Source organism: Berghia stephanieae, chromosome 3 (assembly GCF_034508935.2).
Source record: "Berghia stephanieae isolate SIO BIC M18660-M18661 chromosome 3, UCSD_Bste_1.3, whole genome shotgun sequence".
Taxonomy (NCBI): Eukaryota; Metazoa; Mollusca; class Gastropoda; order Nudibranchia; family Aeolidiidae; genus Berghia; species Berghia stephanieae.
In genome coordinates, this window is record NC_088362.1 from 72,889,010 (window position 1) to 72,904,009 (window position 15,000).

Here is a 15,000-nt window from a genome sequence, read left to right on the forward strand (position 1 = left end):
TTATTTACTTTATAGCAATGGCGTCTCTCCAGTAAATAAATATGTGATTTTATTAACCTTCTATTATTCCTCTTTCAGTTGATTTATAACACTTGAGGAATTGTAGTGTATGTATTAAAGGTGACAGAAATAAAAAAAAGGTAACGTTTCTTTTGATCACAACTGTATATGGAAATATCCTGTTAATTGTATTATTGATTTTCCTCATCATTTTTTTTTTAGCATGTTTTGTCTTTTCCTAAAGAAGGCGAAGGGTAGAATCATCCTTTCCTTTTTTTTTTTTATTATTTCGATAATGATAATAATATGCGAAACATGCAACTTACGGTTGATTGTTGTAGTCGAAAGCGTATCCCACTAAAATAAGGTGTGTCCTGGTATCTAAACTTAAATTTAGTTGGTCCAAAGATACAATTCAAGGATGATATATGGTTGGCAAACATAGAAAGTAAAAACTTTTTGGCTTCCTGGAGACAGTTGGAGGAGGTTGGAGGGGGGAGGGGGAGGGGGCAATGAATTAAAAAGAAAATATGATGATAATATAAATTTAAATGTGACCACTATCTTAAAATTTGCATTATGTCGAGGTTATTTTGATGATATAAATTGAATTAATAGTATATGTTATATAATAGCATTGGTTTGATTTATTTCAGAAAAAATATTATACTTCCTTTAATTCGGAAAATTTTACTCATTTCTTGTTATTTTAGATTTATCTTCACTTCTCAGTATCTGATGTACCCAGACACGATACCAGATTGAGGCGGTGAGTCATATATATATATATATATATATATATATATATATATATATATATATATATATAATATATATATATATACAATGCAAAAATTCAGTCCTTTTTCTACGTACAATGAGGTTATAGAATTCCTCTCCAACAACTGACAGATATGAGAAATTTACTATTTTCATGAGAACATCATTATTGTGATACAAATCCATAACCTAACGCCATCCCATCAGTGGTGAAGCTGCCACAGAATGGATTGGATTGGATTGAATAATTGACATAAAAGAGTAGTGTCATAAAGCACCATCCATGGTCGACAGGTATGGGCAATGGGGGTGATCTATATTCATGTTTTCGTCCAACCCAGTCATCAATAACATGATTTGTTGCTGTACAACGATTGGACATTGCTCAATAAATGTAAACACGGTGCTTTATTTATGAGAGTTATTAGCATACCCAAGAGTCATGCTGAGCAAAAAATGACCAATTGTGACGGCGGATATTTCTCAAACGGTGAACACTTCTCACTATGTGAGTCATTTTGAGCAAACTTTGTAATGTGACCAATGCCTTCCATTATTTGCATTTCAATGTGCTCTTTGTCGTGTTATATTTTAAGTTTTCAATATCACTGTATTACAATTCCTATTTTCGTTATGCTCTTAAACATGTTTATGTTTAAGTTACAACACAGTAATCTTATTTTCGTCAAGCCCTTTGAAATATGTTTAACTTTCAATATCATTACATACCAAGTCCAATTTTTGTTTATTATTATGCCATTTTATACGTTTTACTTTGATTTTCAATATAAACGCATAATACCTTTGATTTTTATTGTGCCCTTTAACATGTTATGTTTTGAGTGTCAATATCATTTTTCTATCTCTTTTGTCTTTTGATTATTTAGTGCGCTATTTGACATGTTCTGTTTTGAGTTTTCATAGCATTACATACCTCTTCGGATTTTTGTTCAGAAATATGCTGGTATAAAAGCTTGTCAGCACGTAAACTCATGTAGCATGTATTTTTGTCCTTAGGAAGAGCATTTGACACGACAATATTTGTGGCGTTTATGTGTTCATCTTCCACTTTGGTGTCTCTCTTTTGTCGGTAGATTGGGAGATGATTATTTGTACTGCCTGTGTAATTGGTGGAGGAGTTGTTCATCTTGGAATGACTCTGATAGTGATAGAAGCAACAGGATAAAGTTATCCTTAGTACACATTATGGATGATAAGTAAAAACAGTCCTTCGGAGCCATAAGGCCCATGGAGCCGGAGTTTATCCCGGTTTCTATAGCGTGAAATGGACAATAGCAATTGCATGCTACCCTTCGGATTGGACGCTAGTCTATCGCGAAGTACATTCCGTCAGATCTAACAGACCCAGCTCCCCATTCACTACAAGGTAGACAGAGGGGTCAGAAATAATCTTGACTGAACTCGGGATCGACCTTGATCTCCCTTGCTTGTGAAGCGAGTTCTCTACCAACTGAGCTAACCATGAACTCATTTATTATTAAACGTGCTGTCTGGACATAAAATGCACTTGATTTTATCACAAAAAATGCTGAAACAATAAATGCTTTAAAAATGTATTTTAATAGAGAACGCCATACCTTGAATCACGCATACGATGAATGAGATTAGTCTTTGTAGGCTATTTTTTTCAACGAGTCTGTTATGAAAAATTATTTATGCACTAACTTGGCCTTTGTGTTTACGATTTTATGTACTTATAATATACATACATCAATTTAATCTTTCTTTTGTTTGCATACGTTATTATAAATTAATATTTGCAAAAACAGCATGGTCCTTTCAACGCCAGTACTGCTAAAACAACAACAACAACAACAACAACAACAACAACAACACTAACACCAACAAAGCAACAAAATAAACAACAGCAACAACGAGATATAATATATTTGACAAAACTAATTTCAATTCACAAAACCAGAGGAAATAAGATAAATAGCTTTATACAGAATAGTGCGAAAAAATATGTTAAATACGTTTATCATAACAATAATAATATTATGTGAATGTTTCAATATCTTATTATAAACGAACAAATGACTAGAAAATAGATAGAAAAAAATATGATTTAATGATATATATATATATATATATATATATATATATATATATATATATATATATATATATATATTAATATAAATATATATAATATATATATATATATATATATATATATATATATAATATATATATATATATAATATATATATATATATATATATATATATATATATATATATATATATATATATATATATATATAACTTATCTATTCTCGAACAGCATCCACAGCAAATAGAACCAGTAATGCTCTCAACAATGAAAAGTATAAATTGGTAAATTAATAAATACATAAATGAATACAAGATAAATTGATTTAAAAGATAAGAAAGAAAGAAAGAAAGGAATAACAATGTGCCTAGGCAAGGAAAACTCACGTCAGTCGTCTTGCCAGATGCCTTGTCATCTACATGTCGTGCCACTGACCTCAGTTTATCATACAGAGTTGCAATGGAGGAGCGTCCGTCATTAGACTTGTGTGTCGGTTTCTTGCGCCTAAAGATTTCATTTCATAGTTTATATTATACGACATGCATTCCACATAGTATTTAATATTCGCCGCTTCCATGTCCATCACTGTGATGTTTTTCTCTCTTCATTATGTCAATGTATGCTCTCAGACTATCATTTCGGAATATATCCCTCCCCCCCCCCCCCCCCCCCCTCTCTCTCTCTCTCTCTCTCTCTCTCTCTCTCTCTCTCTCTCTCTCTCTCTCTCTCTCTCTCTCCCCTGCTTACTTTCCGATTCTGTTTAACACCATTTCCATTGTAGGCTACTTTTAAAGGTTATGTAAGTAGGGCAGCGAAGTCGTGACGTCACACTATCTACTATTCAGGATCCAAAATCCTTGGAAGTGTGTATGTGTGTAAGGGACAGCGTGGTACGGTCTGTGCTGCGTACCCGAAAGGTACCAAGTTCAATCACTCGTTGTGTGGCCTTGAGCAAGTCACCTCGCCCTAGCTCACTTTGCGGGGCTGCTCTTCGGCTGACCCCTGGGTTATTCCAGTCTTCCCTTGGAATAGACCCTAAAGACAAATTTCCCCTTGGGGATGAATAAAATGAATTTTATTGATTTATTTTATTTTATTTATTTTTTATTTATGTAACCAGTCCATCGAAGACTAATAATGAATAGGTTACATAGATAGTACGAAGATGACGTCACTCAGGTCTTTGTTATTGTTTTTTGCCATCCGCGTTTATGAGTAATGCTCACTGAACTGTATTAACCCGACTATAAATGTTCATGGATACACATAGCTTTGTGTGTTGGTCCGTTATACTTCCGGATGGCAATGTTATAGAGCCAAACGCATACTATCTATATTGAATCATGATGTGGCATAATTGTTTTAGTAGCAGGATGTACAGATTCTTAGGATTGCAGAACGTAAAAGAGCGAGGAAAGATGATCTTTATTAACGACCAGAAAAATGTTTAGACACAAAATAAGACGTCATTACTCTGAAACCAGAAGTTCATTAGACAAGGTATGCGACTATGTGGTCTTGTTATATGACACTCGCTTTCGGATCGGAAGGTACTGGGTTCGAGCCTTGCTCGGCGCATAGTTGAGTCCTTGGAAAAGAATCTTTACTCACATTCTCTCACCGTACTCAGGTGTAAAATGAGTACCTGGTCGTTTACAGCGTTGTCTCTGTCCGAAAAAAATGGTAACATCGCCTAACAGGCGTCATGTCTCGTCCTAAATGTTAAATGTTGCTGTTGGCCAGGGACCCCTTGTAAAGCGCTTTGAGCACATTTGTGGATATTGCTCTATATATAAGCTCAATTTTTAAAAAAATTCAAGGTATGTATCCAGTCCTCGGCAAGAGTTTTTCTACACTTCCAACGAGATTGGAACCCATTTTTTGACACCCCACTTTTGTTCCCTATTTCAAACAGCAAAGATATTAGTATTCATTAGCTTAAATTGTCTATAATCTCTGAAAACTGATTTGAAAACAAACAAAAAAATGATTTTTAAAATATCATTAATACCATTGATCGAAAGATAACCTAGACTTTTAGAGAAAATATCTTTCATGTTTCAGAGAATTTTCCATTTATTTTTCTATCTATGGAGACAAATGCTTTGGCAGTTGCCACGGTTCAAATCGGTAAAAAGTATTAAAGTTCAAGTTCAAAGTTCAAAAGTTTCTTGGCATATAACCATAACTATTCTCTGAACAAAATATATCATCATCATCATCATCATCATCATCATCATCATCATCATCATCATCATCATCATCATCATCATCTCATCAAAAAGAGCAACAATAATAATAACAACAACAATAATAACGATGCTAATAATAATAATAATAATAATAATAATAATAATAATAATAATAATAATAATAATAATAATAATAATAATGACGACGACGACGATGATGATGAAAATAATGAAAAAATCGTCAATAATGTATATATATTGAAAATAAGATCATTACAGCTGTCACCACCTGATGGAGAAGCTAACGTTCAAATGTAAATTATTAGTTTTCTGCCGATGATATTTTTTTTCATTGCTAATATCTTGTGTATTGTGGTCAGGGGCGGTTGCTGATTGTCAATTCAGGCTGTCGCCAGTGAGAAAACTCAACTCAGAAAATTTTACCCCGACCACCAAGCAATGATAGGGTAGCTGGGCCTGTTTGACCCAGTGGAGTGTGCTATACACCTGTATACAGAAGCGCACAAGCAAATGGCAGTTTGACATATTATAAATCACCTGAAAGGTTCCATATTAACTTTTGACTCTGGGTAAATGATTGATGGGAATGGTGCGTTCTTGAAATATTTGTCCGATGGCTCCATGTGGTACATCATGTCCCCTGGAATGTTGATGAAACCCAGAACACTACCATCGAGCACAGACATATGAACATGACTGGCAGGGTATCCTGGAATATATTTTTTAAAAAGATATTGGTTGAATGAGCGACGACAGAATGGTTTGAAATCGACGTCGTGTACTTACTTGGTGGTCTGATAACCCAAACTTTTATGGTGTCATTCATTGTTGTAAAGGAAATACTCTCAAACTTACGTAAAATATTGCTCATTACAACTACATTTTTGTTAAATCAAGCCCATATGAGGGTTCAATAATCTGATGTCATGTCCGCCCCAGCAACCAGCAGCTTGGTTCTAAACAAAGAAATTCGGTACTTTTTATTCTTCGAGCTGGCTAGATCTTTTTCAAATGTCATGTGATCAGAATGTATAAAAGTCAAAATATGATCAGATTTTTAATGGTTTTCTCCACTGGATACACTTTTATGCTCGTTGGAGAAATATTTAAGAAAGGCGGTGATAGATAATGGCGTCGCCATTGTTCCGATAGTAAGAACCAGTTACTATGCGTCATTACGAGGGAAGTGATGTCACGACCCTATTGCGTGCTGTTATCAGACCTGCTATCCTACCATGTTTTGCTTCACAAGTATATGTAACTATTCTATTTCAATTTTGACATTGTTGTTTTTCCTCCCATATGTGTGGGAAAGAGTGAAAAAGTTCCACAGACATTTTAATATCATTTCCTCAACAATAAAACAAAAAGAAAAGAAATTGTATGGTGGCCATGAAAGGTCACCCAAAACTCGCATGTTAAATAAAAATAAATTTAAGATTCTTGTTTTATCATCATATATTATTGAATTAGGTTTTGACTCTTTGATGAATTTGTATTTTGAAAGATTCCTTGATTCAAATTAAGTAATCTATTTAAATATTTTATTGTACATGCGGGTTAAGAATTCTTTTTTTCTCTTTTTAATCGATTTCAGCGTTACATATTATCCTAATTTATAGATTTTCTTGTACACAATAATGATGTCTTTTTTACATATTGACACCAAATAAAGTAAAAAGATATTGAGGAAAATTATATATTTATAAAATTTATTTATCTCTTAGGTCAAAATAGTCATTGTGACCATTTTTCCTATACCGCTACACAATAGGTGCGATCTATATTCAGATTTTTGTCAAACCAAGTCATCGATCACACAATTTATTGCTGTCCAACGATTGGATATTACTTAATAATTTCAAAAAACCGCTGCATTGTTTATGAAAGTTGTAAACATATATATTATGAGTTCAGCTGGATAAAATGACCTATTGTGCGTGATGCTAGATATTTCGAAAACAGTGAACACTTTTCACTTTTCGTTTACTTTAAGCACATTTAGCAATGTGACCAATGACCTCGCGCACATGGCAGAACCCAAACTGTATTTACCCGTGCCTTGCTGTAAGTGTTAGGTAGGGGCACCGAATACGATTCAATAGTCTGGTGTAACGTCGCCCAGCAACGGTGAGCAGCGTGGTTCTAAACAAAGAAAATCAGTACTTTGTATTCTTCATGCTGGCTAGAACTTTTCATTTCTCATGTGATCAGAATGTATAAAAGACAAAACATGATCATATTTATAATGTTTTTCTCCTCTGGATACACTTTTATGCTCGTCGGAGAAATATTTCATAAGGGCGTCCGCCATTATTCCGATAGTTTAGAGCCAGTTACTAAGTTACCATGCCTTTATTACGAGGGAAGTGACGTCATGACTGTTGAAGCGTATTTCGACACCTTGAGACAATGTTTTTGGTGTGTTTTATTTGAAACTTGCCGTTCATTTTGTGTTCAAGCTATCGACGTGCGGTTTATACCACCAAATAGATAAAATGAGTTTTCTTTAATATCAATATCATATAAATTAACATGTTCTATGTTCTACGCTCGCAATTTGCATTTTTTGAGGTGTTTATTTACTGATGGTGGCCCTAATTTCGACACTCTAGTGGCCCTAATTTTGACACCTACGTCACGAGTTCTATCCTAACTTGGGTAAAAGGTCCACTGCTCTTTTCTCTCTCTACGTCTTATTTCAATATATTATATTTTTACCTCACCAAAATGATAAATCATTCTTTTTGTTCTCTCTTTCTCTCTCTCTCTCTATCTCTCTCTCTCTCTCTCTCTCTCTCTCTCTCTCTCTCTCTCTCTCTCTCTCTCTCTCTCTCTCTCTCTTTCTCTTTTCTCTCTCTCTCTCTCTCTCTTTCTCTTTTCTCTCTCTCTCTCTCATTCTCACTCACTCACTCACACAAACACATTCACACACACACACACACACACACACACACATTCTTTTATATAGGTGCAAATGGCTATAATACTCAATAATTTTACACAGGATTATTTGTAATTTAACTATAAACAGATTCATATTTCCTTCAGCGCTCCTTGTCTCGGCTTGCCTTTCCTGTGTAATTGGGGCCTAATATTGATCATCCTCATTCCTTCACAAAGTATTACACCGTTTGAATTCAGTCACCTCTAATTTCATTGTGGATTGTTTTGGATGTTTTTCGTTTGTTTTGTTTTTTCTAAACCTTTAATATGTTTTATTTGCAATTCTGTCTGCGTTTGCCCGTCAGTTTCTTGGATGGTATTTAGGAATGTAACCAAGAGAAACGGATGAAAACGAAATATTTTCTTGGTTCTTCAAATGAACATAGCAACGGTGTATCTTTTTATATTAAGTTTTACCAAATAACAAACAATCAAACGAACAAACAATCAAAACCCCAGAAACATGACCTAATAGCACAACCTATGTCTAGCATTTTTATCTACATTATATCAACATTCAAATCGTGTTCTATACGATAATACAATTATAGTTCATAAATTTCGTTTTATAATCCCATTTATTTATCTATAGAAGAAATTCGTCTTTTCAGGCATCAAAGCATTACAGCAATGTGGGCTATCTTGCTCAAAGTAAATAATATGAGATGCCGACTGGCGTTTTCGAATCAGGTCCTCTGAATTTAAATGCATTGCCTCATCGAATCGGCCATTTCGGAAAATAGATTTACCTGCCAATATTCCCTCATAAATGTGGCTCGTATCTACATAGTCATCTCTGGTGTCACCCATCACGAGTTTGTGGTCTGGTGCAAACATGGACACGGCTGGCTTCAGATGCAGGTTGAACGTCCTGGAAAAAATGGGAACATTATCACTGGCACAGCGTGGACCTGAGACCATTGCAAACAATTTCAAGTTATTTCTCCTAACTCAACCATGACAATCCTCTTTCTTTGTAAAATTTTGAAGCAAAAAGTCGGAAATATAAAGCCGACGGAGAGCAAGTTGATTAAATACTTCTTGATCACGCTAAGAACTTATACTTATCCCAAAGTGAAACCAGTGTATCATTGATAGTTTCTGAGCATAATATACAATAATAATATGGATATAAAGAAATTGACAACGCTGCATAACAAACAAATTGTTATCTAAATTTATAATAATAATAGTCAAGAAAACAACGCAGTTGGCAATGTTATTTTAATCAGTGAAAACAACAAGCTTTCTGTTCCTTTTGCCCATATTACCGTTCGATTTGTTTTGAATTATTAAACCATAGTGACTTTTTGTAGAGCAAATGAAAATATCGTGGGGCATTGCGATAATTATAGTTGCTTTTAAAATCTTTTCGAATAATATCTAATGGTGGCTCTTATCTAGAACAAATGAAAATATCGTGCTGCATTGCGATAATTAATATTGGTTTCAAAATTCTTTCAAGTGATATCTATTAAAACATGACTTTAAATTTGATTCAGAACTTTATCATTCATTATCATTCAAAGTATTGGTTTAATGGGGATTAATTTTAAAAATTGCATGAGTAATGCGTATAATTATTTAGTCTGGCAACATCCTTGACCTCTCATAACATCCCCTCAAAGTCGCCAAGTTGTGACGACATATTCACTGCATCAGTAAGAAACAGGTTGAAAATTGTTTGCCTCCTTCCTACTTATTATTGTGACTATCGTTCTCTCTCTCTCTCTCTCTCTCTCTCTCTCTCTCTCTCTCTCTCTCTCTCTCTCTCTCTCTCTCTCTCTCTATCTCTCTCTCTTTCTCTCTCCATCTCTCTCTCTCTCTCTCTCTCTCTCTCTCTCTCTCTCTCTCTCTCTCTCTTTCGCTCTCAACTCTCCCCCCCCCCCCCCCCAAAAAAAAAAAAAATAACAGCAAAAAGCAAAACAAAACAACAAAAAACCACAAAAACAAATAAACAACAACAAAACCACATAAATTGGTATAGTGGTATAAAGCAAGTAATTATCGGATTGTTTATATCTTTCTAGATACTATACGTCTCTCGTTGTTCCGCAGAAGGGAAAAGAATGGAGCGCGAGATGACGGTACAAATGGTGTGTTACATCAAAACATTAAAATTTGGTGTTCCAATTTGTTTTACCAACCACTGCCTTACCTTTTTGCCCAATTCAATAACTTGGCAGTCAAGACTTGAAGGCAGTCAACATCAGATTTGATTAATGTACAGATGTTATTCTTTTGATAACTTACGATAACGTTACTCAAACGTTTTAATGAAACAGAAAAAAATAACAGAGACAAAGAGCAGGCCTTACATGATTATGTTTTGACACTAATTTCATCAAACCAAGCCAAACAGTGGTTTCCTTGTTTGCACCCATTCTTCGCTACTGAAAATTGTAAAATATGTGATCCATCGCCTCTACCTTGGGTCTCGATAATTCATCAAAGAAGCAAAGGGACCGGCATCGGTCCTGGGTTCAGGCGAAAATAATCACCCTCCTCCCCTCCCCCCCCCCCCCCCCCCGCCTACCCGCCGTTCTGCAGCAGTTCTTCACGGTTTGCCTTATCTAGGTAGCAAGTAATTTCTACTGCCGATTAAACACTATATAGACCGACAATAAGTCCGGCTCCTTAGGCCTTATAGGATGTAGTATGGGTCTGAAGGACTATATCTATATCTATATCCCGTCATTATGGCATTATGTTGGGGTAGAGCCAAAGACGAAGAATGCATTTACCCACAAGAAATACGGTTTGGATTTTTCAGCTTAAGAAACGTTATTTATTTTCATCAATAAATCATGCACATTGAATCTAAGTAAGCTACCATAATATTTTTGACTTAACATACAGTTTTCAGAAACTGCCATCCAAACACGTAGGCTGTGTGTAAACGTGCAAACTGCAAGTAAAAAACTGGATTCTACACATGAGATAAAGGTGACCTGACGCCTCTAGGTTGACCTTGCTAGGAGTTTATCATAATATTATCTGGTTAAACCTTTTTCATGATTTGAGTTATCAAAGAATGTGCAGCATACAAGCAGATATATCTAATGTGTAGTGATAGCAATGATTGCGACCAAAAAAATATGCCTTGTTTGTTATGGCCTCCAATGGTGGTGATGAACATGAAAAGTCATGAAGATATATGTGACTTATCGTCTCAAAAGGATACTATGTCAGGGCAAACATGGGGCTCGAAATTAAATTTTAGGCCTAATCTTTGAAAATAGTTGAGTTAGACTTCATTCTTCACAAGGGAGTGTAAATTTTGTAAAGCAGATTTTGCAAATAATCTCCTATTTAAAAATGTGAATTGTTTTTAAACGCCTTATCCATAAAATGTGCTCAATGCGCTTTAAAAAGGGGTCCAAATATAAAATCTTATTATATGTGGGTGAGACCTGATGCCTGTAAGGCGTTATTACTAAAATATAATGGACATTTCGACACAGACAACGTTGTTACCTCCCAGCTAAATACTCACTAGAAACAGTGAGTAAAGTAAGGATCCCGGAGACTACACGGTCACAAGTTGGGTTTTATACTACTATAATATTTATATACATATAATACTCAACAATATACCAAATTATGCAAGCTTAGAAGAGAAATTTTACATTATCACTCAACCAAGCATGGCTACACTGAACAAAAGAAATAAATTCACATCCGCATGCAAGTCACCTCGCCCTAGCTCAATTTGCGGCGCTACACTGCGGCTCACGCCTGGTTTATTCCATTCTTCATTTGGAATAGACCCTAGAGGCAAATATCCTCTATGGGATCAATAAAGGGAATGTTATTTTATCTTCTTTTTTTTTCTTTCTTTTTTTCTCTCCCTTTTCTTTTTAATTTTCATTCTTTTCTCTCTTTTATTTTTTAAAAAGAATTCATTATCTTATCTTAACCTGTTCGGCACCAACCTGCCATAGGCTTGAAATGTCCATTTGAGGTAGGGGTCGGTGTTTTGTTTAGCCCTTTCGTGTGTCTTCGTTAGTTGGTGGGGATTATAGTTCAAGGGTTGATAGTCCAAAATGTGGTCATTGAGTACTTCTGCATCTGTTTGAATAAACAAAGAAAGAAATCCGAATGGTAATAATAATAATATAATAATAATAATGATGATAATAATAATAATGATAAGAATAATAATAATAATAACAATAATAATAATAATAATAATAATAATAATAATAATAATAATAATAATAATAATAATAATAATAATAATAATAATAATAATAATAATAATAATAATAATAATAATAATAATAATAATAATAAATAATAATAATAATAATAATAATAATAATAATAGTAATACATTAATGCATCCCAAAAAGGATTTTTTTTTGTACGGACGTGTTATAATTAACACAATAAAATAAAAAGATAATGGGAAAATGATGGATATTAAAAACAAGGAGCAGTTCCACTACCAGAGCCGCGCTTTATATGAATAATTTCAACACTGTAAAATAGTTAAAACTGTCACTATAAATTTAAAATTGAAAAGATTGAAAAACAAATATATTATTAAATACTTCACACTTCAAAAATAGTTTTAAAGTGTTAAATTTTAAAGGAATCGTGTGTGTGTTTTGTGTGTGTGTGTGTGTGCGTGCGTGTGTGAGGGAGGGGGGGGGGGTGGATAGGAAGTGGCCAATCATCTCAAAACGGCATTTATGTCGAAGCAGCAAGTGATGTTTAAAATTGAAATTTATACGTAACATTTAAGATTCGTTTTAAAATAAATCCCTTCAATGGGGAGAACGACAATAAGTTTTGTTTACCAGCTACAAAACGCTCATATTTTACTTTTCTGATTATTTGGAATTTTAAAATTCTTTTTTTTTTTCTTGATCTATCTACACTTCAGCAATGTTTTCTCGAACTCCTCAGGACATGCAAAACAGTTCAGGAAACCGTGTAGAGGAAGTGATAAGAAAGAAATTCGGGACAATCAAATGAGTTTAAAGAAACCGTGTTCTCGAGGAACTCGTGTTCGATGAAACCCTACTCGAATTTTGTTCATTTTGACCTAACAACGTGGGTCACGAAGATTGTGAAACCTTAATGTATATTTTTTATTGGATCCGGGCCAAGTTTATTATTATATTATTATTTTATTATTATTATATTATTATTATTATTATTATTATTATTATTATTATTATTATTATTATTATTATTTTATTATTATTATTATTATTATTATTATTATTATTATTTATATATTATTTATTATTATTATTATTATTATTATTATTATTATTATTATTATATTATTATTATATCATTCATATTATTATTATTATTATTATTATTATTATTTATTATTATTATTATTTATTAATTATTGTTATTACTATTATATTATTATTATTATTATTATTATTATTATTTATTATTATTATTATTATTATTATTAATATTATTCTTATTATTATTTGGAGATAGATCGGCCATGTTTATAGGATGAAGGAGAGAGTAATCCCGAAAACAGGTTTGCGATTTTCTGGCCAAACTTTTAAATATGTACCTTTCCAGAGTACGGCAGTAAACTGGTTAAAAAGTCTTTGCTTCATCTTTTTTGTTGGACACTAAAGTTTGATAAGATTACTGCCATACTCTTAACCAAAATATAAAAAAACACGTTTTAAACTGTTTTGTGTTATATCAATCGCGAAGTCTTTTGGAAAAGGTTAAACCCAAAATGCCCATACCATTCGTCTCAGTTCATAAACCGAAGATATTATTCCATCTCGTTCTGTTATTACACTTAGCAAAGGTTGCTGCTCGAAACTAGAACAGAACAGTGAAAAAAGAATCACAGAGAAAGATGAAAACAAAAGTTCAATTTTATTAACTGTCACGAATTTAAGATGGTTATGGATCCACGTGTATACTTGTTTACAAATAATATGTGTAAGTCGTAGTGGATATCATCAAGACGAATAAACAAAACACTATAAGGATATAAAAACAGAAATAATGTCTTTATAGGGAAGCGTGAATTAAATCAATTTGTCTTTAAGCAGATAAAATAAAAAGACGTATCTTCAATGAAATATAAGTAAGTTTTTATTCAATTACAAAATGCAAATGGTGTTCCTGTTTGAAGGTTTTAAAAAATGTAAAAAGAAAAAGCAATGCAGTACCAACTTGAAAATACGACAAGCTTATATTCACAGAGAAAAAAGGTGTGAATGTTTCGGATTTCGCTTTTGCCAACAAAGCATACAATTTCTTAATCATTTTCATTGTTTACTTTGCTAACAAAGGTGAATAATAAATATGTAATAAAATATACACATGGCGCTTCCCGTATCAAGCCCAAAACTCTAAGGGAAAGCAGAGATAAGGCAGTGTTACAATTATTAACATTGCATTGATATTATAAGAATTGAGTAGCGTAGTTGTTATAGTGTAATTATAATGCTGTGTGGATCTCTTTTTTTTTTTCTTTGTATCGAATTCTTTATTCTAATTGACATCATGTTTCTCTTTAAGCCTGACAAAACATGTTTTAGTAGTAGTAGTTGTAGTAGTAGTAGTAGTAGTAGTAGTAGTAGTAGTAGTAGTAGTAGTAGTAGTAGTAGTAGTAGTAGTAGTAGTAGTAGTCGCTTTGAAAACAAGACCAAATTATACCCTACGTTGAATTATATAACTGACCTATTCTCACTTACCTGAAGTAAATACCCAAAGAGAAATCATCAAAAAAATCAACAATATCATTTGGAATTTCCGTGTTGAATACGACAGACTCGCCAGGCAAACGATCCTAAGTCTTATATAATATTATCCCTTTAGAAGTTAAACCAAATTACACTCTATTGCTCTTCTTTGGGCTATACCTGGTCCCAGTCGGTATTTGGAGGAAGTTGATATCAAATTGAATCCGCCAAAGTCTGCGACTTGTGTGCATTAACAAAGAGGCGCTGTTCGCAATGTGATGTGTATGATAGAGATA

The 15,000-nt window shown here is 33.4% G+C and overlaps 1 protein-coding gene across 1 annotated transcript in view; it reads right to left on the reverse strand.

Annotated features, from left to right (window-relative positions):
• The window catches only part of LOC144969643 (disintegrin and metalloproteinase domain-containing protein 10-like), a 23,406-nt gene that overhangs the window by 8,388 nt on the left and 18 nt on the right, over positions 1-15,000 (reverse strand). The window contains exons 1-7 of the mRNA XM_078908784.1: positions 14,717-15,000; positions 11,951-12,086; positions 8,765-8,886; positions 5,607-5,778; positions 3,243-3,360; positions 1,715-1,939; positions 327-467 (exon numbers count right to left, since the gene is read on the reverse strand). The exon at positions 14,717-15,000 is cut by the window's right edge and continues 18 nt beyond it. Of these exons, the coding sequence (XP_078764910.1) occupies positions 327-467; positions 1,715-1,939; positions 3,243-3,360; positions 5,607-5,778; positions 8,765-8,886; positions 11,951-12,086; positions 14,717-14,765 (963 nt within the window). The 5' untranslated portion in view covers positions 14,766-15,000. The remainder of the gene's footprint in view (positions 1-326; positions 468-1,714; positions 1,940-3,242; positions 3,361-5,606; positions 5,779-8,764; positions 8,887-11,950; positions 12,087-14,716) is intronic.